At 33.2% G+C, this 27,353-nt stretch overlaps 1 protein-coding gene across 1 annotated transcript; it reads left to right on the forward strand.

The window, feature by feature from the left end:
* The first annotated feature begins 2,330 nt into the window (after nucleotides 1-2,330).
* On the forward strand, nucleotides 2,331-26,923 carry LOC127721819 (uncharacterized). The gene is made up of 20 exons (XM_052228623.1): nucleotides 2,331-2,675; nucleotides 3,812-3,934; nucleotides 4,620-4,781; nucleotides 5,265-5,331; nucleotides 7,677-7,759; nucleotides 8,635-8,820; nucleotides 10,580-10,798; nucleotides 11,262-11,387; nucleotides 12,783-12,947; nucleotides 13,666-13,787; nucleotides 14,096-14,255; nucleotides 16,325-16,401; nucleotides 17,068-17,221; nucleotides 17,634-17,803; nucleotides 18,369-18,480; nucleotides 19,654-19,852; nucleotides 21,279-21,348; nucleotides 22,238-22,467; nucleotides 23,329-23,464; nucleotides 26,175-26,923. The coding sequence occupies exons 1-20, from the start codon at nucleotides 2,474-2,476 to the stop codon at nucleotides 26,367-26,369; spliced, it is 2,958 nt and encodes a 985-aa protein (XP_052084583.1). The 5' UTR covers nucleotides 2,331-2,473; the 3' UTR covers nucleotides 26,370-26,923.
* Nucleotides 26,924-27,353: the final 430 nt, after the last annotated feature.

Consider the following 27,353-nt stretch of genomic DNA (forward strand, 5'->3'; position numbering starts at 1 on the left):
ATCATATGTAAAAAACAAACTGACTAAGTCATAGTAAAAAACGAAAATAAAACATAACAAAAGACAAAAAACATATATAGAAAATAAACTATAACTGGGGAACACGAACCCCACCAAAACTTGGGGTGATTTCAGGTGCTCCTGAAGAGTAAGCAAATCCTGATTCACTAGTGACACCCTCCGTATTGCTCATTTAATTACAAAACTGGTGACAAGTTTAATATCGTAGGTCATATTTGAGAAAAGAGGATGGGATTGTGGTAACGGCATTTGTAACATACATGTATTTATAGTCATCTTTGAAAAAACATATTCCATAACGTTCAACTGGACCTTTGCCATAAACGTATAAAGTATGAATGTTGATGACTGTAAGGATATCAATAGCTTTCATAAAGTCGGTTAATGTCTCTTTATTGATGCTCGAGGTAAAATATTTGAATATCCAAAATCTAAAACAAATGTTGAAGAGCATATCAAACCAAAAAAGAACTTAATAAAAGTATAGCCGGATCCGGTCAAGGAATCAGAGCTTTGTATAGGAAGATATAGTCCTTAATTAAAAATAATTTCCAGAAATTTAATTACAGAAATTTCAGGGGGTTCGCCAGCGCTAGAATTAGATATAACTACACAATGTGTCGAAATTTGGATCTACTTGTTCCAGTGATTTTTAATTTTATGTTTCTACAGAATATTTTGGAAACTTGAGGTTACATGGTTAATAAAGCTTGTACACATGGAAAATAAGTGTCCTGTAATACTGAGCAGGATAAAACTTTAACCTGCCAATATTTCTTTATTTGAAACAAAGACAAATTCTGCACAGATTTTTAAAAAGAGACTAATAGGGGAAACAACTGTGGTTTTACTCTTATACAAGCAGTAATTATATTCTAATAATATCATAATAGCAACAGCACTCTGCGTCTATATGCAACTTTTTTATTACAGACATATTTTATCTACCGTTTGTTTTATATATTGTTATATTTATCTTTTTAATACTGGCTAATGAAATCATAATACAGTGTGTATTGGCTGGTCATTATTGCGTATGATATGATTATGATACGCCTACGTACCTATAGAATATGCATGACTATAGATGAGAACAGCACGTGTAGCCTAAAACTGAGAGTTGTAGCACAACTGTACATAATTATGTAGAAAATTAGAACAGAAATATAGTGTTTAATTATTTAATAATCCGAGCGAGTAAAACACGGATCTATCAATATCTATTGATTTATTGAAAAATGAACACTCAGACTTTTCAGTTTAAGCAAATAAACATGAATTAGGAAGTGATATCAAATCTGTCTTCAACATCTCATGTATATTTTGACTTTATCTTTGCCCTTAACGAAAGTTTAGAATTTTGATAACTGTAAGGATAATAATAGCTTTCAAAAAATCGGTTAATGTCTCTTTATTGATGCTCAAGGTCAAACTATTTCAATATCCAAAATTAAATACAAATTTTGAAGAGCATATCAAACCAAAAAAAGGACTTTATAAAAATACAGCCGAATCCGGTCAAGGAATCAGAGCTTTGTATGAGGGAGATATATTCCTTAATTCAAAATAATTTCCAAAATTTAATAAATTACAGCAAATTTCAGGGGGTTCGCCAGCGCTATATCTAAATACAACAACACATTGTGTCGAAATTTGGATCCAATTGTTCCAGTGATTCAGACTTATTTTTGAAAATATTTATCGATACTGGACGGATGAAAAACGGTATAAGGGTTGATAAATACTTACCACAGTAGTTTGCTCTCAGCGATCTGTACCATAACGTTTTGAGGAAACCACGAATAATGAAAAAAAGTACTTCTAAATAAAACAAAAGAAGAATAATAATATCAATATAAACTGTCAACGAGGAAGTATTATTTTAGAGCAGAATACACCCGAAACATAAATGTTAACTACCATAATCTTTTACGTAAATTACATATAAGATATATATAATATAAACATGATAAACGTTTATGATGCATATGTGCTTCTTGCCATTGCATAAAAACCTGTTTTATCTACCTTAAATTTCATATATCAATTGATTTATTGAATCTTGAACACTTAGAATTATAATGACTGGCCCTTTGCCATAAACGACGGAATGAATTTTGATTTGATTGATTGATTTTTTGGTGTTTTAACGCCACTTTTAAGCACCGCTTTTGGGTTATTTCGTTGCGGCCAGTTTTTATTGGTGGAGGAAGCCGGAGTGCCTGGAGAAAACCACCGACCCTCGATAGGAAAACTGACAATCCTAGTCAATTAAGATTGGAGTCGAGTGCACTTGAATTTGACGACAGTTAGGATATAATTAGCTTTCATAAAGTAGGTTGAAGTAATTGCACGCGAATACTTATGATTATACAGTGTTTATTGCAATACTCATGATACTATGTGTGTATAATCTCAATACGTTAAAAAGAGTTACGATTTGTACATTAAAATGAATTATGTGAGTCTTTTAATGTTAACTTCTTTGATATGTATCGATCTAACCGGTGGTTTCTTTGGAAGAACATTACGAGATGGAAATGGGAGGACAAGGACACACATAGATATAACAGCTGCTGGAACATTAAGAGCAATTGACAAGTATATCAAATTAAACAAAGGATTTGGGTCTATTGACGAGTTCTTTAGTAATGGTAAGATACCTTGTATGACTATTAATGTTTAGCTTGACGTTAATATCAATACTCAATCAACCAAGTTCATCTATTGTTCTATTATATGGTATTCAATTACATAGATTTAATATATCAACGATAACTAAGAACTACGTAATATTTACTTTGATTTCCATGGTGCACACATCTTTTTCTTTAATCTTCATCATACATATATATAACAAAATAAGTAGAAACTGTATTACGGATGTAAAATAATCCAATATTAAACAAATAAAAGCTCTTGCAACGATTAACAGTAATCAGAGATAGGTATATTTAAAGTTTAACTATTTTGACCCAACTCATCCTATGTTTTCGTATACCGAATACTATTTGTTATTTAGAGAATTTAGTGTTGATTGCAGATCTTGATTGTTTCTAATAATTTAATTCTCTGTAATTTGTTGGGATGATATGCTATATATAAACTCCTGTCTGATGTTTAAGAATGTTTATTGCCCCTACATGTCTTTTGTTTATTTCTGTCATTCCATTTTTGTCTCATCGACATAATCAACACATCTCCCCTTATTCAACTCATAATGATGTTGACAATCTTAGATCTTAAGACAAGTACCATTATGTTTACCTGATCTGTAAATTTACTAATTTTATTATATTTTTAATCTTCATTGTGAATGGTAAATGTTTATCCAATATACAAGTATTTAACTCTATATCTCCCAAGTCCAAGAAACGTGTGATTAAACCAATTTTACTACATATTATGATACTCAACAATATATCATTGGAATATGACAAAATCATCCTATATACAGAACCATAAAATGCAGAATGGAAATGGAGAATGTGTCAACGACACAACAAACCGACCAAAGAACACAACACAACCAAGACCACCAATGGGTCTTCAACACAGCGAGAAAATCCTGCAACCGGAGGCGGGCTTCAACAGGTCTTTAAACAAAAATGTGTACTAGTTCAGTGAAAATGAACGTCACACTAAACTCTAAATTAACTAAAATTTAAAACAAATCATTCAAGACTAACAAAGCCAAAAGGCTCCTGACGTCGGACAGGCGCAAACATTGACGGGGTTAAAAATGTTTTATGAGATTCCATGCATTCAAAGTCTACAAATATTGTTTAAGATCTCAATGGCAAGGATACCATGATGAAGAAAATATTTGCATTGAGAAAAGCTGTTGCTGATACACAGGAGAACAAGAAGGATACAGCTTATATACATTGTCACGCCGATCAAATCTTACTCGGTAAATTTTATATAATATAATGTCGTTATCGTAAAACTCTAACATAGTCTGCAGTTAGTCATTCTAAATATACCGAAATGTTTTATTATACACATTGTTAAATAAATTTTCCTTATCTTGAATAATATCAATTCTGAACACCAATTAAAAGAAACACATTACCAACAACACCAACTTCTTTGCTAGTAAAACCCAATATACTATATCTTTAAAATTAGTAATAGAGTTGATTGTGACACTAAGAATTCTTGCGTACTTAATCAAATCATTTAAATCTTATTAATTTCTGAAAGTAATTTGTTCAAATCACCAAAAAATTCTTTTGTGTTTTGTTTTTCCTTCAGAAATTTAAAGTATAGAATTTAAATTCGTTCAAAAAAATACAAGAATCCTATTTCCTGTTTTCTAGAAGAATACATACCAAACGGACTTTAAACAAAAGATGGAAATATGTGAGTTATGATTTAAAACACAACAACATACAATTGTACATTAGTTAACCATGAAACATTATCCATAGTCTTACATGATACGACTTAAGAAGGATACTCGATATGTTCACAAGTGGTTATTTCCCCTTTAAGATCATTTGAAATTTAACTATCTATATTTTTGCAACATCCTTGTTACTTTACATCAAAGTAGGTGTTATATTTCATTCACACTCAATTTGTTTTGATTTCAGCACATAACTTCGTGAAATCTTGTAAACAGAAGTTGTTTGCGCGAAAAAATGACACCAACGAATTCATAACACAGCTGGGAGAATGTCTGTATACTATACAATCATTCTATAGTAATACGAACTGGGTGGAAATGTATGGAGGTGTTGCGTATAAAGATTTTGGTAAATATGAGTCAAAAGAGACAGGACCATACCACCCCCTCTTCCCCCCCCCCCCCGCCCCCCCCCCCCCCCCCAAAAAAAAAAAAAACAAATAAAACTCGAACATCTGCTTCATGAAACGCTCATCATGCTAGTTGACATCGAGGCTACTTACTATGTCAAGAGTGGTAGGGTAAGCCAATTTTATAGGTCACTATATCAAGACTCATGATAAATGAAAGTATGAAAATTTAGGTAAATATATACGATAAGGTTGTTAAGATTGAAACTTCATGTATCTGAAACTAATCAAATGTATGTTTCTTTATAAAGATGTAATTAAAACCAAGGTCGTTGATGCAGCAGATAGTTGTCTTATATGTTTTATCTCTCCTAAAATACTAATTAAGAAATAGTTAAGTTGTTAATTTTGTTTAACTATAATACTTAATTATCTTGAGTTACAAGACAAATTATTAGTTTCATCATATCTTTTTAAAATAGGAATAAATGATTTAATGGACGTAGCGGCCTTGGAAGACGACACCTGTTTAGATTATGCGGATTACAAGTATGTGAAAAGTTTTATCAGAAGTTAATAAACAAGGAAGTACGGGGTTTAAATGTTAAATTAAAGTTGATATATATTATCGATTACTAGTACCATAAAGAAATGACCTAATTTGAGTATTACTCATATGTTTTTTACCTAAATTAAATGTGAATCTGACTTTTTTGTAATTTTCAAGTCTCATATTTCGGCAAATACTTTGAAATTAGTTTGACAGAAAAGGTATTCATGATTGTTTACAGAACATTCAAATTAATAATAATCGAAGGAATATAAAACAAATGTGGTATAATTATTAGTATGTACACTTATTACACGTCTCTCTGCGGTTTATTAAAAGCATTTGAATCTTTATCAGATTATTATACCCATTTTTTTACCGTGTCTGTATTTAATCAAAAGCTTTGATTTTAGTGTTTTCTGTTAGTCTGTGTCTTTGATAACATGTATAAAAAGAGATTTTGCTTTCATATGAATAAGACAGCAGCAAAACAAATATAAAGGGTAGTGGAGACATAATAAGGATCATGAATCAAGCATAGGCCACAGTACGTCCGAAAAATCCAGCTAAACAATCTTTTTGGGTGTTGATTTTGTATTGCTGATAACTTTTTCTGTGTACAGATTTCCTTTTTTTTAATTCAGTTTATGGTAAAAAAAAAAAAAAAATAGTGTTAAACATCTACATTTCTACACACTCCTATAAAAAGTATAATAATGAATTCGGCAAAATTTGACCTATTTGTAGATCTTGTTTTAAGAGTGTCCATCTATCTTTTACAGCCGATTGCATTGATTGTGTAGGTAAAGGTAATATCTTTGGTTAGCTTGCTTGCCAGCTGAACCGTGAAGTCATTATTAGGTAAGGTATACTACCCTCCTTTCGAAGTAGCCTAGTCCTACAGACAGATACATCGATTATATGTTGGACTAGTCTACTTTTAAAGGCGGGTAGTTTACCTAACCTAAACATGACTTCACGGTTAAAATAGCCAGCAAGATAACCAAATTGGCTGTAAGATTTTTAAGATCAAGAACTCCAGTAAAACAAATCAGATTGAGGCAAAAATGTTCAGAATCTTGTCATCTACCTTATGTCCGTTTTCGTCAAAACTGTCAGACGAAAAAAAGGTCACTATGTTGGAATGCCATATGACGGGAATATTTCACCGAATTGATTTCTTTCAAATCTCAACACTCCATTTTAAATTCCCACACGTAGTACACTAACAATTGGTACATGAAAAATAAATGATTATTTATTTTCTCCCTCGTTTCACTTCTCCGAAAATAAAGTTTTTTCTGAACTAGATATCGTAGAAAAAACCAAACACAGTATAGGGTTGTGAGTTCGCTACAAGATCGCCTTTAATTTAACATGTTCAACATAAATATATACAATCAGCCATACATAAATGTATCAATTTTCACTATACACAAGTCTATAAGAAACGACTATATATAAGATGGGTAATGGGGTGGTGAATAGTCTACCAAACTAACCTAGTCCTTACTATTTTGTAACAAACGTTGCATTGGTCAAACACACCATAAATTTTCCTGATATACTGACTGCCAAAATCGTCCGTGCAGAAAGGAAAATAATTGGTATTACCCTATCTAATTTAAATATAGAAAAACCGTTATACATAAAACATGGGACCGTAAAGAAATGTAATTAGTAAGGATCGAATGTGTAAATATTAGCTTCCGTCGATTATTTACCGCGGACATTATTAGTTACATAGTGTGCGAGTGACCTTATACGGTAAATACGGGGTCAGTAAATTCCGTATGGGATGAGAGCGAAGCCTGAATCCCCATATCGAATTTACTGACGCCATATATACCGTATTACGTCACTAGCACACTATGTAACGAATTTATCTTATCGACTATCTTAACATGTGGGATTTAGACTAATGACCTATCAAAGTGAGCAAATCTTCAATACGGTTATCATTAAGAAACTACTTCGGATCCATTGTCATACAAAAACAAATTCCAACAATAACAACTTGTTAGCTTATAAATGTATTTCAATCTTTCACCATAAATTCTTCGTATTTTTAAAAAGGGATGTAACACCACTACTAACCGTGTATTGAACTAAGCCCCGCCTACTAACCTAATATGGAATATACACGGTGTCCACGAGGTTGCTTTAAACCAACCATATTCCAAGAAATGTACAGGAAGTAAGATAAATATATATAAGTCAGTGGGAGTTGCATACATCGGTTGAGAAAGAAGATCCTATTTTTGCGCCCTTTTCTTTTGTGAAACACTTTTAAATACATTTCATATTTTGCCTTCCTTCATTGAATTATTAATATTTTTTTTAGTTCTGAATGTAAGAACAACATAAGAGTGAACGGAAAGCTGACCAGCGGATACCATCACAGAAGAGGCAACACAAAGCCTGCAAGTAGGTAACCTTTAGATAACTTTTTGAAAATTCAGAGACAAACACAAAACAAAGAAAGTTACATGAAATCATATTTTTTTGAGAATTTAGATTATAATTTTACTTTGGAGATGCCGATAAAATTACATATGTGAACTGTGATTGAATGGACACATATGAGGGTCTTGATGCGGTTTACTGAAGAATAGATCATAATAAGAAATAGAGAATAATGGGGTGCTAATTTATAAAGAAAAGAGATATTGGACAAAAACAAAATTGAAAATAAAGAAAATGGTATAAAGACTTATGAATAAAGAAACGAACCCCCATCCAGACCTTATGTATTATATACATACTACATTGTTTTGGGGATGTATAAATACCCTGCCACATCCGGTATGTGTTTTCGATGAGTTAAGACCTTTTCAACGGAGCTTTATAGTTTGTTGTTCTGTTACACCACAAAGTCTTGGGGAGGATTTGGCGCCAACAAACTAGTTAAACCCTTCCACATGCTGTAAGTGCATGTCCCAAGTCAGAAGCCTGTAATTCGGTAGATATCGTTTGTTGCTGTAAATTTTTCGTTCATTGTTTTGTATTCAAATCAGGCCGTTAGTTTTTTCGTTTGAATTGTTTTACAGTTCTCCTTTCAGAGCCTATTAAAGCTGATTATGCAGTATAGGTTTTGCTCATTGCTGAAGGCCATACGGTGACCTATAGTTGTAAACTTCTATGTCATGTGGTATCTGGTGGAGAGTTTTTTCATTGGCAATCATACCACATCCTCTTAATATATGAAATTTAGTTGCTTTAATTTTAAAATTTAAATAAAAGATCTGACCAACTAGTATGTGAACAGTTTTAAAACTGATCATTTCTGTATTTATCTTTAGGAGCAATTGGTTCATCAACTGGTAAATGTAGTCATGGAGGTCCTGACGATGACAGCAGAAAGCTTGTGGCCAGATGTGGCATCAATAAGGATTCTTTTACTCCTAAGTGGTCACCACATTCTCATTTACACAACCAGGCATATACGGCCGCTGTCCAGGCTACAGAGAACTTTCTTGTAGCTGATAGTAAGAGAAATAGCCTCATTTCAATCCCTTTCGAAATGATGCTGAACGTTCAGCTTAAGGTTGAACCGCACTTATATTTCCACAAACAGATTTATATTGTTAAGCATTTCACAGCCGTATAATACTTTTACTTTAATTATTCATCCCTTATTTTTATTAACTTTGTATTAACATTGTATCAAAGATCAAATTTATTCTTTCAATGTATGTTCATTTGTGTTACTACTTCTTTTGATTGAGTTAAGCCATTCCAATTGATATTTTATAGTTTGTTTTTCTATGTTGTGATGTTACACTATTGTTTCAGATAAGGTTTGGTACCATTAAAACGTTTAAACCCGCTGCAATTGTTTGCACCTGTCCTAAGTCAGGAATCTGATGTTCAATAGTTGTCGTTTCTTGATGTGTTTCTCGTTTCTCCTTTTTTTTATATAGATTAGACCGTTGTTTTTTTCCCATTTGAATGGCTTTACACTAGTATTTTTTGAGGCCCTTTATATCTTGCTGTTCGGTGTGAGCCAAGGCTATGTGTTGAAGACTGTACCTTGACCTAAAATGGTTTACTTTTATAAATTGTGACTTGGATGCAGAGCTGTCTCATTGGCACTCATACAACATCTTCATATATATATTTATCATACTTTGCCAAAATGAAGATTTATATATATGCAAACGGTAAACTTTCATCACTTGACAAATCACTTGGTGTGGTTCGTGTTGCTTATTTAGACTTTAGTTTTCTATGTTGCGTCTGGTGTACTAATATGTGTCTGTTTGTTTTTTTCTTATTTAACCATGGCGTTGTCAGTTTATTTTCGATCTGTCCCTCTGGTATCTTTCGCCCCTCTTTGATGTTAGTGATTTAGATTTCTTTGAAGTGTTTTTGTAGCATTTTAAACCATTTGGACGGTTATAGCATTTTCATTATGTTTACGATTTCATAGGATATGCACATACAAACGTTAATAAGAAAGCTACCAATAGCACACCCAAAATACTTGAATAATCCGCATAGCAAGGTCTATGAAGGGTATGCACATATAAACGTTTATGAGACAGCAATCGATAGCACAAACAAAATACTAGAATACTAGTAGTCCATATATTAGGGTCTAGAAAACGTTTATTCGACACTAAACAGGTTTCTTAGCAACATGTTTAAGTAATATTTTACTCAGAACATGTATTTAGCCTCGCGGTATTGTGATGGGACTGTCACTAGTAAAAACAAACCCACCAAAAGTTGTCTATCGTTATAACTGTAAGGAAATCGTGTTGACAAGATATCGTTGTAGATCTCACTGACATTTATTGACAGTTTTGTACGTTCTTGTAAATTGAGTTCTAAATTTATTTTATAACATTTATGTATTGCTTTTTAAGGCAGATTCGTTTAGGTCAAATCTCCTTTAATTCATATTTTTCGTTCGTTTAATCACACAAGAACGAAGCAAAGTAGCACCATTGTTTTGGTTCACACCAAAAATATATGAATAAGATGTAACTCTAAAATATCAATGTTGCATTATATTTTTTGTAACTTTCCTTACTTTATTGGTCCTAACAATTACATTGAGCAAGATAGGTGCAGATAAAGGGAAGGGGTCAATAAGTTTCCGTCTACAAAATGCATTATCCCAGCTTTCCTGTCATCGATTGGTACTTACGCATATACTTCCTTTCCTATTAAAGCAGTCGAGCCATCTTTGGACATTCCAATGTATAATAATATGAATTATACCTTTTCTTTTTGATCAAGGAACTGGAGTGTTAAAGACAATTGGATCAAAAATTTTTGAAGATATATTTCATGTTAAAAGACGGGAGGACATGACTCTAGCTATTGCAATTGACTATACTGGTTCTATGGCAGATGATATTGATGCTGTCAAAACACATGTGATAAAGCTGTTAACAACCACTGTCGGGTCTGCCAGTGAACCAGCTGGTTATGTTTTATCTTTGTTTCATGATCCAGGTAGGAGTTTTTATTCGAATTATATTTTAGAATTATCGAGGCTATTAATTATTAAATTGCTCTAAAGAACAACAGGCACTTTTTTGATATACATAGTTTTTCAGATCTCTTATTTTATGTGGATCGTGAATACCATTATAAACTAAAAGAAAATAATACTTTACATACTAGTAATGAAAAATTACTGAAAAATGGAAAAAAAATCTATTCGGCAACTAACGTCTGAAATGATTGTATTTCATTTTTATGAATTTTCTGTCACTTTAGTTGTCCAAATGTGTAGTTAAAACGTCTTTTGATCTAGTAATTTGGACTATCCTTATCGTTATCTGATAATCTATTTAATTGGTTATGAAAAAACGTTCTTGGACCGCCATATTTCTTTTTATAGATATCTATTTTTCTGTCCTGGTCAGTATCTTGTTGTAACTTTCACTTAGTATTATCGAATTTTTCTTTTCAGTAAGCTGGAATTCCGCTCATAGGTACGTTGATGGGTATGTCATGATTAATAGAGTTCAAGCAATTGAAGCAGAATATGGGGATAATCGAGATTGTCCGGAATATGCAGTAGCAGGAATGTTAGCAGGTATCATATAAACATCAGATTCAGAACTACGGTTATCTAAATTAAAGTTTACGAAATCTGCAGCAGAAGTCTATCTTGCTAACATTTAAAACAGAAAGTAGTGGTGACTATTTCAGACCGGCAATCAAACGTCATATATCTCTTGGTATTCTCGTTTGAAATATGTTGCATTTGTCATGTCGTTCCCTTTTTATAGCCGACTATCCATGCAGTGGAATTATTATCAAATTGGCAATTATATCAGATATTTTTATAACTAGACACAAAGACGAAAACAAGGCATCCATATCTTATACAGTAATCTGTTGTTGCTCTTCTAAGTGAATTTAAATAACATCTTAAATAAAGAGGCGGTGATTTAGAGCTTATAACATGTCTTTTGTTGAAGACAGCATGAATCATTCCTGTTGTCTATTTTGTTTTAAACTTTGATAAATAAACCATTATTATTTTTACTAAAAATGAATTTTTGAAATGTGAAAATATCACTTATTATGGGCTCATTATATGCTACCAATACTCTATTACCCGAGACTAAAATCATGTTATTTTGCAGGACTAGCCTTTCATGAAAATCCCCAATTATATTATAATATTTACTCTTGTAAATATCAGTATTTTAACCAGGAGTTCTCATTTATTTCGTGTGAAATTGTACTAGTATAAATTATAATGTGCCTAAATAAAGGCCACAGTAGTATACCACTGTTCAAAACTCATAAATGGATTGACAAAAAATAAATACGGATTACAAACTAAAACCGAGGGAAACACATCAACAATAAGAGGAAAACAACGAAACCACAGAAACACTGAAGTGCAACAAAAATCAAACGACAATGCAACATACATAGAAACGAACTATTAGATAACAACTGCCATATTCCTGACTTGGTACAGGACATTTAAAGAAAAAAATTATGGTTGAACCTGATTTTGTGGCTAGCTAAAACCTCGTGGTTTATGGCAATGTTAAATATACCGATAAAATGACAACATTACATGACAGGACAGGAATACAGTACAAATAAATATTTGATTGTCTGATTGTCTCTTCCAACTAAATTTTAACATTTACTAAATAAATGTTAATGTACAGAACCCCCTTACTTTTTTCCTTTTATTTGGTTAAGGTAGTAAACTGTTTTATTGTTCAGTTCTGTTCATATTTTGATTGTTCTGCGTATTGTAATCTGTGCTTACTTTCTTCAGAACATGAATACAAACTATCGTCCTCGCTCTACGATGTAAAGGTTGTATCGCAAGACAATAAATATACTTTGCAAATACTTTTTCTGTCAATAATAATGTCCCAAATGATTATTGAGTTATTCAAATATTCGGGTTTGGGATATCACATGCGTGAAAATAATAGTATGTTTCATATTTGCACAGCAATAGCACTGTTGAGAGATAACTCGCCACTGTATGTATTTACGGATGCATATGCAAAAGATGCTGACCGCATTCAAGAAGTCATTGATGCAGCCAACGCAAAGAATATAGCAATATCGTCATGTCTAACTAATCAGTGTACTCGCAGAAAACGATCAGCATTAGGTTGGTATATTTATGATACAAATAAATATGGAAAGCGGTAATGTAATCGTCTCATTCCCTTGGTTTCAAAACAATTGAATGAATTAATTAGATAATTGAAATGGCTGATGCCAATCTCAGCCATTTTAATTATCTAACTTTTTGATTATTAAATTATCGATTAACATTATTCAAACATTTCAGAGTCATTACACATAGTATAACAATGTGTCCAGTACATTTGTGCTCAATTTTCATGTCTTGCATGGGTTATCGGCCGGCATAAGACCAAACAAAATACATGATATCGTTCTGAATATTCAAGCAATATTTGCCTCTGTACATAAAACCCAACAGACGCGGGTTTTATCTTTAAATGATTCATCATCAGTGTCGCTCAAATGAAAACAACTAGAAGGCCAAAATCAACCAGGAAGTTGCATAGCATTTAAAACAAAAATAAAACCAAAACAATCAAAACGTAATGCCAAATCTGGCTTAGCATGTTAAGCTATAGCAATGTATGCTTGAATGATGAAAAACCTTAGTTTTTCGAATTAACTTTTTTAAGTTTTACGAACAGCAAATTGACGTGTTATGATATTTCATGTCATCAAAAGCTGTCATTAACAAATCTATCAAATTTAACGTATTCTTGTTCATTGACATTATTGCAAATGATTGCAAATAATGTGTTAAGTCTGCATTTATGTTTGATGAATTTGTTCTGATATTTTAGGTCGACCTGAACGTTCTGCATCGTCATTGTCATTTTTCCAACAAATAGCAGAAGCAACAGGTGGAAATGTCCATGAAACAGACAAAGAAAACATTGGCAATGTCATAGAAACTGTAATAGGGGTAAAATCTAATTATGTTTAGTAATTTAGAACAAAGCCACATCTTACACTTTACATTCAGTGAAAAGATAAATAATATTTATATCCATGGCTTGTAGTTTTTCTAATGTTATGATAGTTTTATGTCACTGATGAGTCTTATGTAGACGAAACGACGTCTGGCGTATTAAATTATAAGCCTGGTACCTTTAAAAACTATTATGTAACGATAAAGACCGTAAGAGTTTAAGTTACAAAAGAATGCTGGTAACTTTAATTTAATATCTATTATTCATTGGAAACTAATTAACACTTTCTCTTATATTGTAGGAAACATTTCCGTCTGGTGAAATAATTATAGACTCGTTTGACTGGTCTGTCTCTGAAACTAATGACAAAAATATCACCGTTGATAGTACGATCACAGTGCTCAAGATAAGTGTTACAGGGTCATCTGCAGAAACAGATGTAGATATATATTATGCTAATGGTATGTAATATTTTCAGCATGTTTAACTATACGTGCATGTCTCACTTAGAATTAATTCTACTATATATTTCAAGATGTAAGTCAAACTTGTGTTTTAAGTGACAGAATTAAGATCAGTACCATGACAATTTAGTAGAAGACATCCACCTCCGGGTGCGGGATTTTCTCTCTGCGTTGAGGACCAATTATGTGCTCTTTAGTCGGGTTGTTGACATATTTCTTAATTCCATTCTCAATTTTATCTTCGCTAGATGAGGGTTACGATCCGACTTACTCCTCTTCACCCATGGCAGATTTAGACAGTATTTGTATAAACAGCGTAGTGCCATCTAGCGACAGACTGAAGTGACATCTGATCCCACTACATCACAATTGACTAATGACAGAACTTGCAATCTTTAGTTCAAAAGTGTACAAATGACTGTGTCCAATATTTGATCGTGTTTATAAATTTTTTAAAACAGAAATCGCATTGATTTTTTCGTTTACAGTCCAACACTTGCACGTGGAACACAATCACGAACTTCAAAACTGTCACTTGATATCGTTCTATGTTTGAGACGCGTTTCAAAATCTGAACGTGGCAATTGTTTACTTACATTGTTTTCATTTACACGAGGCAATCTTAAAAGCGATTATGATTGAATGCAGCTAGATACAACTGCGTCCAATGGAAGGCATTACCACTCGTTGATCACGAATTCTGACTTAATTTTTCCAGGAGAAGAGGAGCAGGTTGAATCGTAACCCTAGTTTAGCGTAGATGAAAAGAATTGACACATATATATAATGAATAAGATTCAACAGTTAAGATATATGCTAATAGCTGATGTAACGAGTGTGTTTCGACTTGTCACATCTGTATTTAATTCGGTATTAACAGTTTCAATTGCTGTGTATACAGTGAATTCATCTATTTTTGTGGGTATTAATATTCGTTAATTGAGGAAAATGTTTTTTTTCGTGGATATTTGATTCGCCAAAGTCTGCATACAACATGTACAAGCATATAGAAAATATGTACTTTGTTTAACATTTGAATTCGTGGTTCACCTGTCCCAACGAAATCAACGAAAATGGTATCTAATGAATACATGTAAAAATAAATCAAGAGTAACTCGTTATGTAGATTATTACTTGTCTTTTGATAATTTTTGTCATTATGTGGTCTGTTTTCAGTTGTTTTTTTGTAGTTGCTAATAATTAAGCAATTCTAAGTAAAACTGCACTGATCCGTAAGGAACAACTGCAAATTTTGGTCACTATGTAAATGATATATAGATATAGGAAGATGTGGTATGAGTGCCAATGAGACAACTCTCCATCCAAGTAACAATTTATAAAAGTAAACCATTATAGGTCAAGGTATGGCCTTTAACACGGAGCATTGGCTCACACCGAACAGCAAGCTATAAAGGGCCCCAAAAATTACTAGTGTAAAACCATGATCATTTTGTTGCTTGCCTAACGTCAAATTAAAAAAAACCAGATCATACACTTCCAGGAGTAAATAAGTTTACAAAACAGTCATTTATATTATTTAGAGAGGGCCAAACCTGAACAATTGGTTGAAAAATTCGAGAGGACACTTGATCCTACTTTAGCAGCAGCTTTGTGGATATAATGGGCATCTCATATTTACTGAACAGATATATCATGTTAAGGAGGGGTATTTGCGAAAAATACCAGTCGAGAGAATGATAAATTTTGCGAGCCGTAAGGCGAGGGAAATTCATTCTCAATAACATGCTATATCTGTTTAGTTACACCGAATGTTAACGTACAAAACGCATTGATGATCGTGACATTACAAGCGTCCAGTCGGATAGAGTATTTTTTGGCAAATACCACGGCAGAGAGGGTAAAAAAGGCATATCCTTTTTGCATATACCCCGGCGCTGTTTAAAAATGAACGATATTCATTTGATAAAAGTAAATTGGTGAAAAATACACTGGCACTCAAGCAATCAAAACCCAGGATTCTTACATAAGGTGTAATTAACTTGTTTATCTTATTTATGTATGAAACCTGTTTAAATTTGTCTTTCTAATTTTGAATTTCATAAAAGGTACATTGGAGACATACTCATCTGGAAAGTCAACAAGAATATACACCTCATCAGGCGAAACAATTATATCAATCCAGGTATTATATTAGATATGTAGATATGCAGTACCCTGTGATTTTATAAATGATGTTAAAAGCAAATTAAAAAAACAGAAAGTAAATATTACGGAAATCGCAACAAAAAGAAAGGGCTTTTACAAAATACATAAAGAGGTCTTGATGCGTACTCATTTAAAGATCAGCGTTTGCACTACAAGCCAAAATCTGATCTGTTATGAGTCTATACGAAGGCAGGTTGTGAGTAAGTTCTTGTTTTAATTGTCAATATCTAACAATGTCCGTTTTATTTAGCAAAAGCGATACAAATAGTGTTCATGCGGACCTGAGGTGTAGAGCAAACTCTATACATTCTTTATGTGTCTGTCCCAAGTCATGACCCTGTGGTTCATTGGTTGTCATTTCTTCATGACAGTCATATTTTTTTTCATAATTTTTTTTTTTTATAAATAAGGTCGTTAATTTTCTTAGTTCAACATATTGAATATCTTCATAGTTATCAACTATACTGTATGAGTTCTGCTCATTGCTGAACGCCGTGTGGGTTACCTTTCATTGTTGAAATCCACCTTCATTTTAACTTTGGTTGATAGTTGTGTCATTCCACAATCATACCACATCTCCTTATTGTTTGATCCCCGGCAATAACAAATGTCGATATTGATACAAGTATACTATTTTATTTAGCATCCTCCCGGTAGTATCATGAAACTAAGAAGGAATGTACACAAAGATTGGAAGGTAAATATAACAGCACAGAGTTCTATCAAGGTTGACTGTGAACTATTGGAAAAATCAGTTAATGGTGAAATGGTCTCTCTGAAAGGCAGTCCAATTTCGGGTAACTATTTTTTTTAGATATCTAAAACTACTTCTATTAGTTATCATTATTTCATTGATAAACTGAATGCTTGTTATAATTTTACCAATTTGAATTGTTGGATAATATAAATCCGATTTGTTCCAAAGCGAATGCATACTCGTGAATTATGAATTGTTTCCACCCACACACAGCTTACATTTAAAAGTATTTTGTTAATCATTTTGATAGTGTACAACATCAGCTAATATTAAACAACGTCTGTCGAATGTGAAGTTTTGAATTTTCATAGCAAAATTTCATATTGTTGTCTATTCAAGAAATACCAGCAACAAAAACGCTGCGCCTTTGGTATGTAATAATTTTAAAAAAAATATTTGTCGTTTCTTAAATTTTTGTTTTGCTATATATTTTTTCCCCATTTTTTTTATAGATAACAATTATACTGTTGAATTGTCCGTGTATAACCTTGGACCAAGTGGCACATGTCACAAAATTGCATTGACTGATAGTGCCGGAAATGTTATATCGTCACACGAGCTATTACAGTTGCGACGAGATGTCGATACTTTGTGTGCTGCAAATTTCAGAATGCCAAATTATGTAAGTTTATGTTGAAATAACCACATTTACTTAAGTCTTTAATTAACCACTTGTCTTTTTTCCTCTTTTTACGGTATTTGATTTGAAGAATGAACTGTTTATTGAAAATAGTCATAAATTCTAAGTAAAAAAAATTAAACTCTGCCCCCTCATGCATAATTCTGAGTCCACACCCAGGTTTGTTTCAAGTTTTTGATTTTTAGATTTTTTGACATCGCTAAAGTGACTTTTATTGTCAAATGGCGCACCGGTGCAGTATAATTGGTATTGTCTATGTTTTTAATCATATATCTTGCAACGAAGGAAGAGTATAGTGCTCTAATTCTATTCGACAGTCCGAGGAAATGTTGAACGTATTTTTATTAGTACTACGAATGAGACCTTCCTAACAAATTTTTTAAAGCTTCATATCATCATGTTATGTTGTGTTATACATTGTCAAATTCCTAAATTATCATTGTTTGATAATGAAATGCTAAAAAATAATGGAGTTACCATATACAGTATATCTTGTTAATAGTTGGATACTGTTCAGTGTATATAGAATACATCATATTCATTTCAGGAATTCAAAGTTAAACTATATGGGAATGATAATAGTGGAAGACCATTCACAAGGAAGCTCTCGGAAATCTACCAACACTCAAGCGTCGAACTAACTATCAAGGCATCAACTGGTAGGTATGTAAGTACAGACATGGGGGGGGGGGGGGGGGGGGGGGGGGGTGTGGGCATGTTTCTGAACATACACAATTTGATATAGACGTCTGGCGCTAGGATTTTACAAAACTTATTTTGATGAAGCACATTAAATAGCCCCTGGATTTTGGTGGGGTCCGTTTTGCTCAGTTTGTAGCTTTCTGTGTATTGTTTTGAGTACCATTGTTTGTGTGTCCTTATCTATCATTTTAAGCAATGACATTGTTAGTTTATCTATTTATAAGTTTGAATATCCCTTTAGTATATTGTGCCTCTCTTACTTCATGGGATCATTCATATTATTAAACTGATCAGTAATTAGTTTTTACAGAAAAAAATGAACCATTATGACGCATTGTCATACACTTTTCTACCTGTGAAGTTACTCTCTATTGATATATTTGACATTCCAAAGAAATCACGCATGACAACGGCAAGTCTGAGTATGGGAAGACCCCTCAGTGGTTCAAGAAAATGTCGTTTAATATGCTTAACTGCAAATATCACTACAGTAGAAATGAAAAAAAAACAACAAATCTTGACAAAGAGGAATCTGTTTATTTTCAAGTAAGGGTACCAGTATCGAACATTGAAAAATACTATTTAATGTTTCAATGGCAGTTAATACAACTGGAAAGCGTATGTCACTTTTTATTTGCTATGATTATAATAATATTCACAGACCTGGTTAATGCAGCGAAGTGTATATATTGTGCTCTTACAATTATTGTTAATAAAGGCAACAGTACTATACCGCTGTTCGAAAGTCATAAGACTGTTTGACCTTACTATTCACAGCTCTTTTAAAACCAGTAAAGCCATTTAATTCTAATTGTTTAGTACCTAATGGCAATTGATATCTCTTGATGTTTTTCCTCCATATGATTTTCGTAGTTTGCCTTCGGACAACATACAGAGTTAACGATTTCTTCATATGTACAAGACTGCATAATGTATCCTTAACTCCTCAATAACTATGTATATTATCGTATTTGTCTTTGTTTAGTCTCCACCCTTATCCTTTTATTTGTTTCTGCTTTCCCAGACTTCCTACACTGTCCATTTATTATACACATTAATAGCTTTTTATCAATTCAAATATGTTTATATTCCTGCAAACAATTCCATATAACAACAATTATTTTTTTCAGATGACGTTATACTTGGAAAGGAAAGGCTAATTGGTTATGAGGTTTTAAATCGTGGTACTGTGACAGAGACGTATCAAGTATCAATATCAGACGACCATTCATTTGTCCATGGAACTACAGTTGTAGAGTACACCCTTCTTCCTGGAGATGGTGCTAATGGAACCTTTGCTGTTAAGCCTACTACACCCTCTATTATAATGTATGCTTTATTAGCTTCTAGCCTATAACACTTCTTTCTGTTACATTGTATCTATCTTTTGTGAATTTAAATTATTCATTTAAAAAATCAGTTTATGTTTATCACCTTATTCTTTCAATCAAAATTGAAACAAATAAAAGTAATAGTAGAAAACCGCTGTGCAGTAGTCATATTGAATAATACAGACATGTTTTATTATCACTCAAACTAAAAATTCACTGAAACTGACATTATCAAGATGCTTGATTTCTTGATTGACAACATATTTGTTACGTTTGGAGGACGTGTTTTTCAACAGACTGTCGGCAGTTCAATTGGAATCAATTGTGCCCCTCTTCTTGCCGACTTGTTTCTTTATTATTATGAGGCTGACATCATACAGGAACTTCTTAGGAAGAAAGATAAGAAGTTAGCAATAACCTTTAACTTTACTTTCCGCTATATAGATGATATTCTCTCACTTAATAATTCATAATTTGGTGACTATGTTGAACGCATCTATCCAATCGTACTAAAGATAAAGGATAAAACAGATATAGTTAAGTCTGCCTCATATCTTGACTGACATCTAGAAATTGACAACGAGGGTCGGTTGAAAACAAAACTTTACGACAAAAGAGATGATTTCAGATTCCCAATTGTGAACCTTCCATTTCTATGTAGCAACATTCCAGCAGCGCCTGCACACGTAGTATATATCTCCCAATTGATACGATATTCCCGGGCTTTTATTTCCTATCATGATTTCCTTGATAGAGGGTTGCTGCTCACAAGGAAGCTATTAAACCAAAAGTTACAAATGATGAAGTTGAAATCATCCCTTCGTAAATTTTACGGACGTCATCACGAGTTGGTTGACCATTATGGAATAACCGTTTTACAGATGATATTGGATATGTTCCTTATGTCGTAACTACAATACACTTCCCTTTTTCACCACGAATGTTACCTACCAAATTAGACTATTTACCGGGTTTGTAATAACATGAGCAACACGACGGGAGCCACATGTGGAGCAGGATCTGCTTACCCTTCTGGAGCACCTGAGATCACCCCCAGTTTTTGGTGGGGTCGTGTTGTTTAGTCTTTAGTTTTCTATGTTGTGTATTGTTTACTATTATTTGTCTTTTTATTTTATGGCCATGGCGTTGTCAGTTTATTTTCGATATATGAGTTTGACTGTCCCTCTGGTATCTTTCGCCCCTCTTTTAGAGTACGGCATAACTTTCCGATCTTATATCATATTAACGACATAATACAAAAACTTCTCATCAATGATACAAATCATCATGGCAGTTACTAGTAATATAAAATAAAGGTTTCGAAAAAAATATTTTTGGTTTGCATTCCTTATATGACATAATAAACTTTACGCATCTTTCTTACAAAATACAATTTCCCCCTAAAATGTCAACCTTTATTTCAGCTCATATACAATATCAGTTTTAATTGTGTCAACTGGAAAGATCCAACAGAGTATCACCAGGAAACTTGTGGTATGTTCAATTTCTTCGAGATAGTATTAGTGAACTTTTTAACAGCTTTCTGGAAAGTAGACTTGCATATAAATTTATACTGGTATGTCTATTCATTTTATAAATTTTGCTTTCAAATGCTTAATTTTTAAAAAACGAATATAAAAATTTGTACTATCAAGACTGACATTCGCCTTAAGCAATAGCTCACCAGTATACTCTGCATCAAATGAATTAGAAAAAGATCATTAATCTTTGACACATATGGGTATGTCTACGAACATTTCAGGACCCTTACATCGATAAAAGAAAAATTTCTTGGCACTTTTGTTAGGAACATTGCATCATGTTGCATATTTCATTATAGATATGATAAAATTCAGAATTGAAATGTGAAATATATATCAAAGAGACAACAATCCGACCAAAGAGCAGATAACAACCGAAGGCCACCAATTAGTCTTCAAAGCAGCGAGAAAATCCCGCACCCGGAGGTTGTGCTCAGCTTGCTCTTAAATAAAATTGTTTACTTGTTTAGTGAAAATGAGATCTTTGTCACAAAATATCAAACAAAGCATGTTATTCTCACATATCTTCAAATATTTCTTTGAATTAGGTAACAGATGCTGATTGCACCGTTGTACATACGGATGGAGTATGTGTTATATCGTCCTTAAATACTGAAAACTGTTCTTTGTATTGTACTAGGCAGGGAAATAGACATTTTCAGGAACTATCCCTCTGCAAAATAAACAAACAATAAGAAAATGTATTGGAACAAGAATATTGCACATTGCATCGAAATGTTTAAAACTTGATCGTTATAATCTACAAATACGTGTGCACAGCATGTTCTTATGTTATCATGTTGTACTTTAAATATACTTCTTCAAATATTCCTTTGTATTAGGTAACAGATGTTGAGAGACCTGATTGTACTGTTGTACATACGGCTGGGGTATGTGTTATATCGTCGCTTAATAAAGCTAATTGTTCATTGTACAATTGGACTGCTTCAGCTGAAGTTACATTTTCAGGGACACTGTTACAGGGTATATCATCAACTGTTGGAATGTCTGTTAAGTTGGCTCATGTTAACATAACGGGATTATCAACTGGGCAAATAGCTGTTAACATCAGGTAAGTGCATGACTCGTATGAAAAAAGGGTTTTATATAGATGCATGACAATCGTATGAGGAACGGGGTTTATTAAGATATACATTTTCTTGATGTGCAACCATCCTTTTCTATCCGGTTATGAACCGTGTTAAACAAATATCGATAACTTAAAATTCAGTGTAAACAATAAAACTAATTAGCACACACATTGTTTCCGATGGTCACTACATAATATATTCAGCCCTTATGTTCTCCAACTTTATCAAAATTCTTAATATCCATATGACAAAGATTTGTACTGTGAGCTTGACCCTTTTCCGTCAACAAAATAATGTGTAACAGAAAGATAATCATGACAGTATGCCACTAAAAACAGTCTGCTGATTAGAAAATACAGTTCACTCATCTTCTCGGCAACAAAAAAAGGATCAGAATTTAGAAAAAAATGCATCGTGTATTTCCACTATAAGAAATTAATTAAAGCGACCACTTACCTGTCGACATTGAGGTTGTGAATAAGAATTGCCAGTTGAACCACCGATGGATTTTTCATGCACTCTTGATTTCACCATCAATACACGATATAGCCTAGAGTTCTGAAAGTCGCATTAAATACCAACAGTTAATAAAAAATTTGTTTTTATGGTTCAATTATTGGAATATCTTCTTTTCAATTCGAAAAACAACCTCAAATGTTAAGTGAAAAATATATGATATTAATTTCTGACCTCTGTTCATGATTCTATGGTGACCATTCAACAGTAATACTGGAGTTTAAAATTTGGAAAGCCAATAATAGAAAACGCTGCAAAGCATAAAAACAAAATGGACAATATCGATGATCTCTTAACACAGAGCTCATATACTCATTTGTTTTCAGTGGTGACTGTTGCACGCCATCTTTATCAATAAATGTGATCGATGTTGATGGTTTTATATCACAATGTGATTTATCTTTTGGTGATGGACAGTCAGTTCAGTCAGTAGAAGCTGTGTCCATGCCTTCCGGGTCATCGGTAAGTTATTGATATAGAAATCTCTTTGACCTGCTTGATATTTTCTTGCACATTAAAGGATTATTTTCTATTATTTAACAAATATCAGCACTGTCATGACTTGTTTACTATACTAGAAGAGTGAAATTAGTTTTTGCAAAACTTGTCGTACTTAACTATTAACCAGATATGTTTGACGAATTTTATTGACAAACTTTGATTGTATACCTAACATCACAAACCGTTAATCCTACATTGTAGTAGAATATCATCTTGTTGATACAGCTGTTTTTTTCTCTTGTACTATCAACCATAATCGAAAGTCGAAGACAAAATCTGGATTTTTGGTATAGCAATAAACTTTCCTAAGGCATCGGCCTCAAACCGGAAGTAACAGACTATCTTACTTTAGGATGTGTGTTCTACTCCTAGATAATGTAGTACTGATGTTTGAAAACTAATTCTAGGAAGATGCTTTTGAAATTTTGAGTTACTTATATTTTGATTAGCTTACAGCTTGAATTAAATTGTACTGAATTTCATCGCGAATTCAAATTATTCAACTTCATTTTGAAAATGGCTATCACAACCATTACTTCGCGGATCTGCGCTGCGCGGAAAGTAAAATCAATACACACACACGAGACAGCAGTTTCTACGTTATGCTTTTATCGGTACTATCCAGACATGCGTGAGATCCATATATGTGTGCCTCCAAGGGGGAGTACTATAATTCCGGTTTCAGCGGTTTAAAATATTTCACGAATGAACATTTTTCGACGCTTACTACGTTTTTTTCAAATTTTCATTAAAGACATAAAAGCCCGAGTGTATCGAAAGTATCCTGGTATCTCATCTCGGCCCACAACAAACTCGGACTATAATAAACTCGGCCTATTACATAATCGGCATCAGAAAATCGGACTATAACAAAATTCTTAATTATACAAAGTTTAGAGACATTGTTTTTGCTCAATTCTTATTATTTTTCTTCTTGGGGTCTATTTAGGGATATTTTGAGGAGCCAACAGAAGGGAGGGATTTACTATAGAACCCTATGGGATTTATTTGTTTTTAATTTTCAAATGACTATAGCTTGAAAACAGTAAGTGATAGACACACCCGGTTTTCAGTAATGATCACAGGACCATAAAACAAATCAAATGAAATATAGGTTGAGTCCCTGGGGTCACCCCACCCACCCCATTCTGTTTGAGAACTTGTAAACGGTCAAGATCCCCACCCCTAAACCATATATATTCTTGTATGGGGCAACAAAACAAATCAAATGAAATATAGTGGGAGTCCCTCTGGGTCAGCCCAAACCCCTCCCGTTTGAGAACTTGTAAACAGTCGAGATCCCCACCCCTAAACCATATATATTCTTGTATGGGACACTAAAACAAATCAAATGAAATATACGGGGAGTCCCAGGGTGTCACCCCCACCCCACCCTGTTTTGAGAACTTGTAAACAGTCAAGATCCCCACCCTGAAACCATATATATTCTTGTACGGGACAGGACAATAAAACAAATCAAATGAAACAAAAGGTGAGTCCCCTGGGGTCACTCCCACTCCCTTTCTGTTTGAGAACTTGTAAACGGTCGAGATCCCCACCCATAAACCATATATATTCTTGTATGGGACAACAAACAAATCAAATGAAATATAGAGGAAGTCCACAGGGGTCACCCCACCCCCCTTCTTTTTGAAAACTTGTAAACGGTCGAAATCCCCACCCCGAAACCATATATATTCTTGTACGGAACAATAAAACAAATCAGATGAAATAAAAGGCAAGTCCCCTAGGGTCACTCTCACCCCCACCCCCTTCCTGTTTAAGAACTTGTAAACGGTCGTGATCCCCACCCCTAAATAATAAATATTCCTGTTCATGATTTCAAAAAGATTTGAATGACATACAGGGGTAGTCCCTAGGCGTCACTTATGCATATCACTTTACTAGACCAAACCAATTTGTACTGGACTTTGCCCAATGTCAGGCGACTTTTCGGAATGACTAATTATGGGAGCTTTGTTTGGAAGTCTTCGTAACAGCATCCAATTATTTCTTGTATTAAGTATTTTTTTTTAAAGTCGGAAAAAAAGTTAACCATGCAATCTACACATTTACAACCTATTTGAAATATTACAATCTACCGTTGCAAACTTTCCACAGGTGTTATCCAGCACTTTGATTACATTTACCCATTGATGACATTACCAAGGGCTACGGATCGGTGCTAGCTAACATCAAGTAAAAACTATATTTTGAAAAATTAGGACAACGTATTATTAATAATACAATAAGCAGGTTCTGAAAGACTGTTAAGAAAGTGTGACATTTGGACTGTTCCTAAAAAAAGAGGGGCGTTTGAGTAGTAAGGGCAAAAAAACTTTTTGCGTATATTTAGTCATCCAGCAGAGCCGAACGGATTTAACGGACTGATTTGGGAACTCAATACGTTTCTTTAATCATATTTGAGGGGTGGCAATGCATCAGACTTATTCTGCATTTTAGTTGCAATTAAAAACCCAAAGAGCCAATATGTGAAGCAGAAACGGAGCACTCCGAATGATAATGTCGTCAGTCATTTCTGCTGATTGCTTTTTATCATTTTGTTGGAATGGTTTTTCAGCTGGACATGAAAAGTTCAAGCAGTCATGTTTTCTACATGTACAGTCTTATTCCAAAATTACCTACAATTCTCTTTTTTTTTGCCTTTCAGGGAACTGATATCTACACCATCATTATTATAATGTCAGTTTGTGTAGCAGTTGTAGTAGTTGTAGTAATTATCGCATTTGTTTTACGCATGCACAAGATTAAGTCGAAAGATGCACTGGTCAAAACTACAGCCATCTCAGATACTACAAAGACAGAAAAATTCAACGCTGAAATGATTTGTAAAAAACAAGAATGATCTGTCGTTGAACAATGATTAAATACAAAACTTGCTTGTCATATATAAAGTGACATAAACTGTAATAGTAATTTTAAGTGATCAATGCATAGCAATAGTTTTCAACTCTTGTAAATTCAGAATTATTTTTTTTTATTTATTAATGCGAATAATGTGATTGGGTTGGTATCATAGTAATAAGAACTTATATTCTGATATCTGCTGCATATATAATTATGGAGATTTTACTGAAATCGCAATAATGAATCTGGCATTTTTGTCTATTCTTCAAAAATCGCAATTATAAATGTACGCACCAATTTACAGTATTCCCACATTGCAGTCATTTGCCTAAGGTTCCTAACTATGTTTAATGTTAATTTACACATGTCTTGATAGAAATATATCTTTTGAATTAAGTTTTGAAAATATTATTCTACTTACTGGCATAAGCTGTATGGCTCAAGTCTACATTAACTGTGATATTGTATTGTGCCAAATTAAATTGACATATTAATTCCATATAAATTCTTGCTGTAATATAATTTACCAAATAAATAAGTTTTTTTACTTAGTCTTGCCGTAATGAATTTTAGTGACAGTTCAGTGTTTGTTGGTTGATTCTTGTATTTTGTTGGTTTATTTCTTGTATTTTGTTCGTTGATTCCTTGTTGTGTGTTGTGAAAGTCCCAAGACAGACAGTTCATGCATAATCAGCACAAACAAAAATAAATCAAATTCAAAAGCTATGCAAATTCGACCAGGAGGACGGGCAGGAAATTTGCGCAGACATTGCATAGTGAAGAGGATATAATTTATCTATGCCACTGCACGTTGACAAACATTTAAAACTATTTGTATGTGGCCTGTCGCAGGACAAAATGTCTGTCTTTATCCAACATACCAGTGTCTTCTAGTGACAGCTCATATTCCTCTCTCTTTGTCCCTGTCGTCACACAATGACAAAGTAACAATTACCTGAACATGATGAAAAAAATGTTTTAC

This window comes from Mytilus californianus, unplaced genomic scaffold, assembly GCF_021869535.1.
Source record: "Mytilus californianus isolate M0D057914Y unplaced genomic scaffold, xbMytCali1.0.p SCAF_12, whole genome shotgun sequence".
NCBI classification, from domain to species: Eukaryota; Metazoa; Mollusca; class Bivalvia; order Mytilida; family Mytilidae; genus Mytilus; species Mytilus californianus.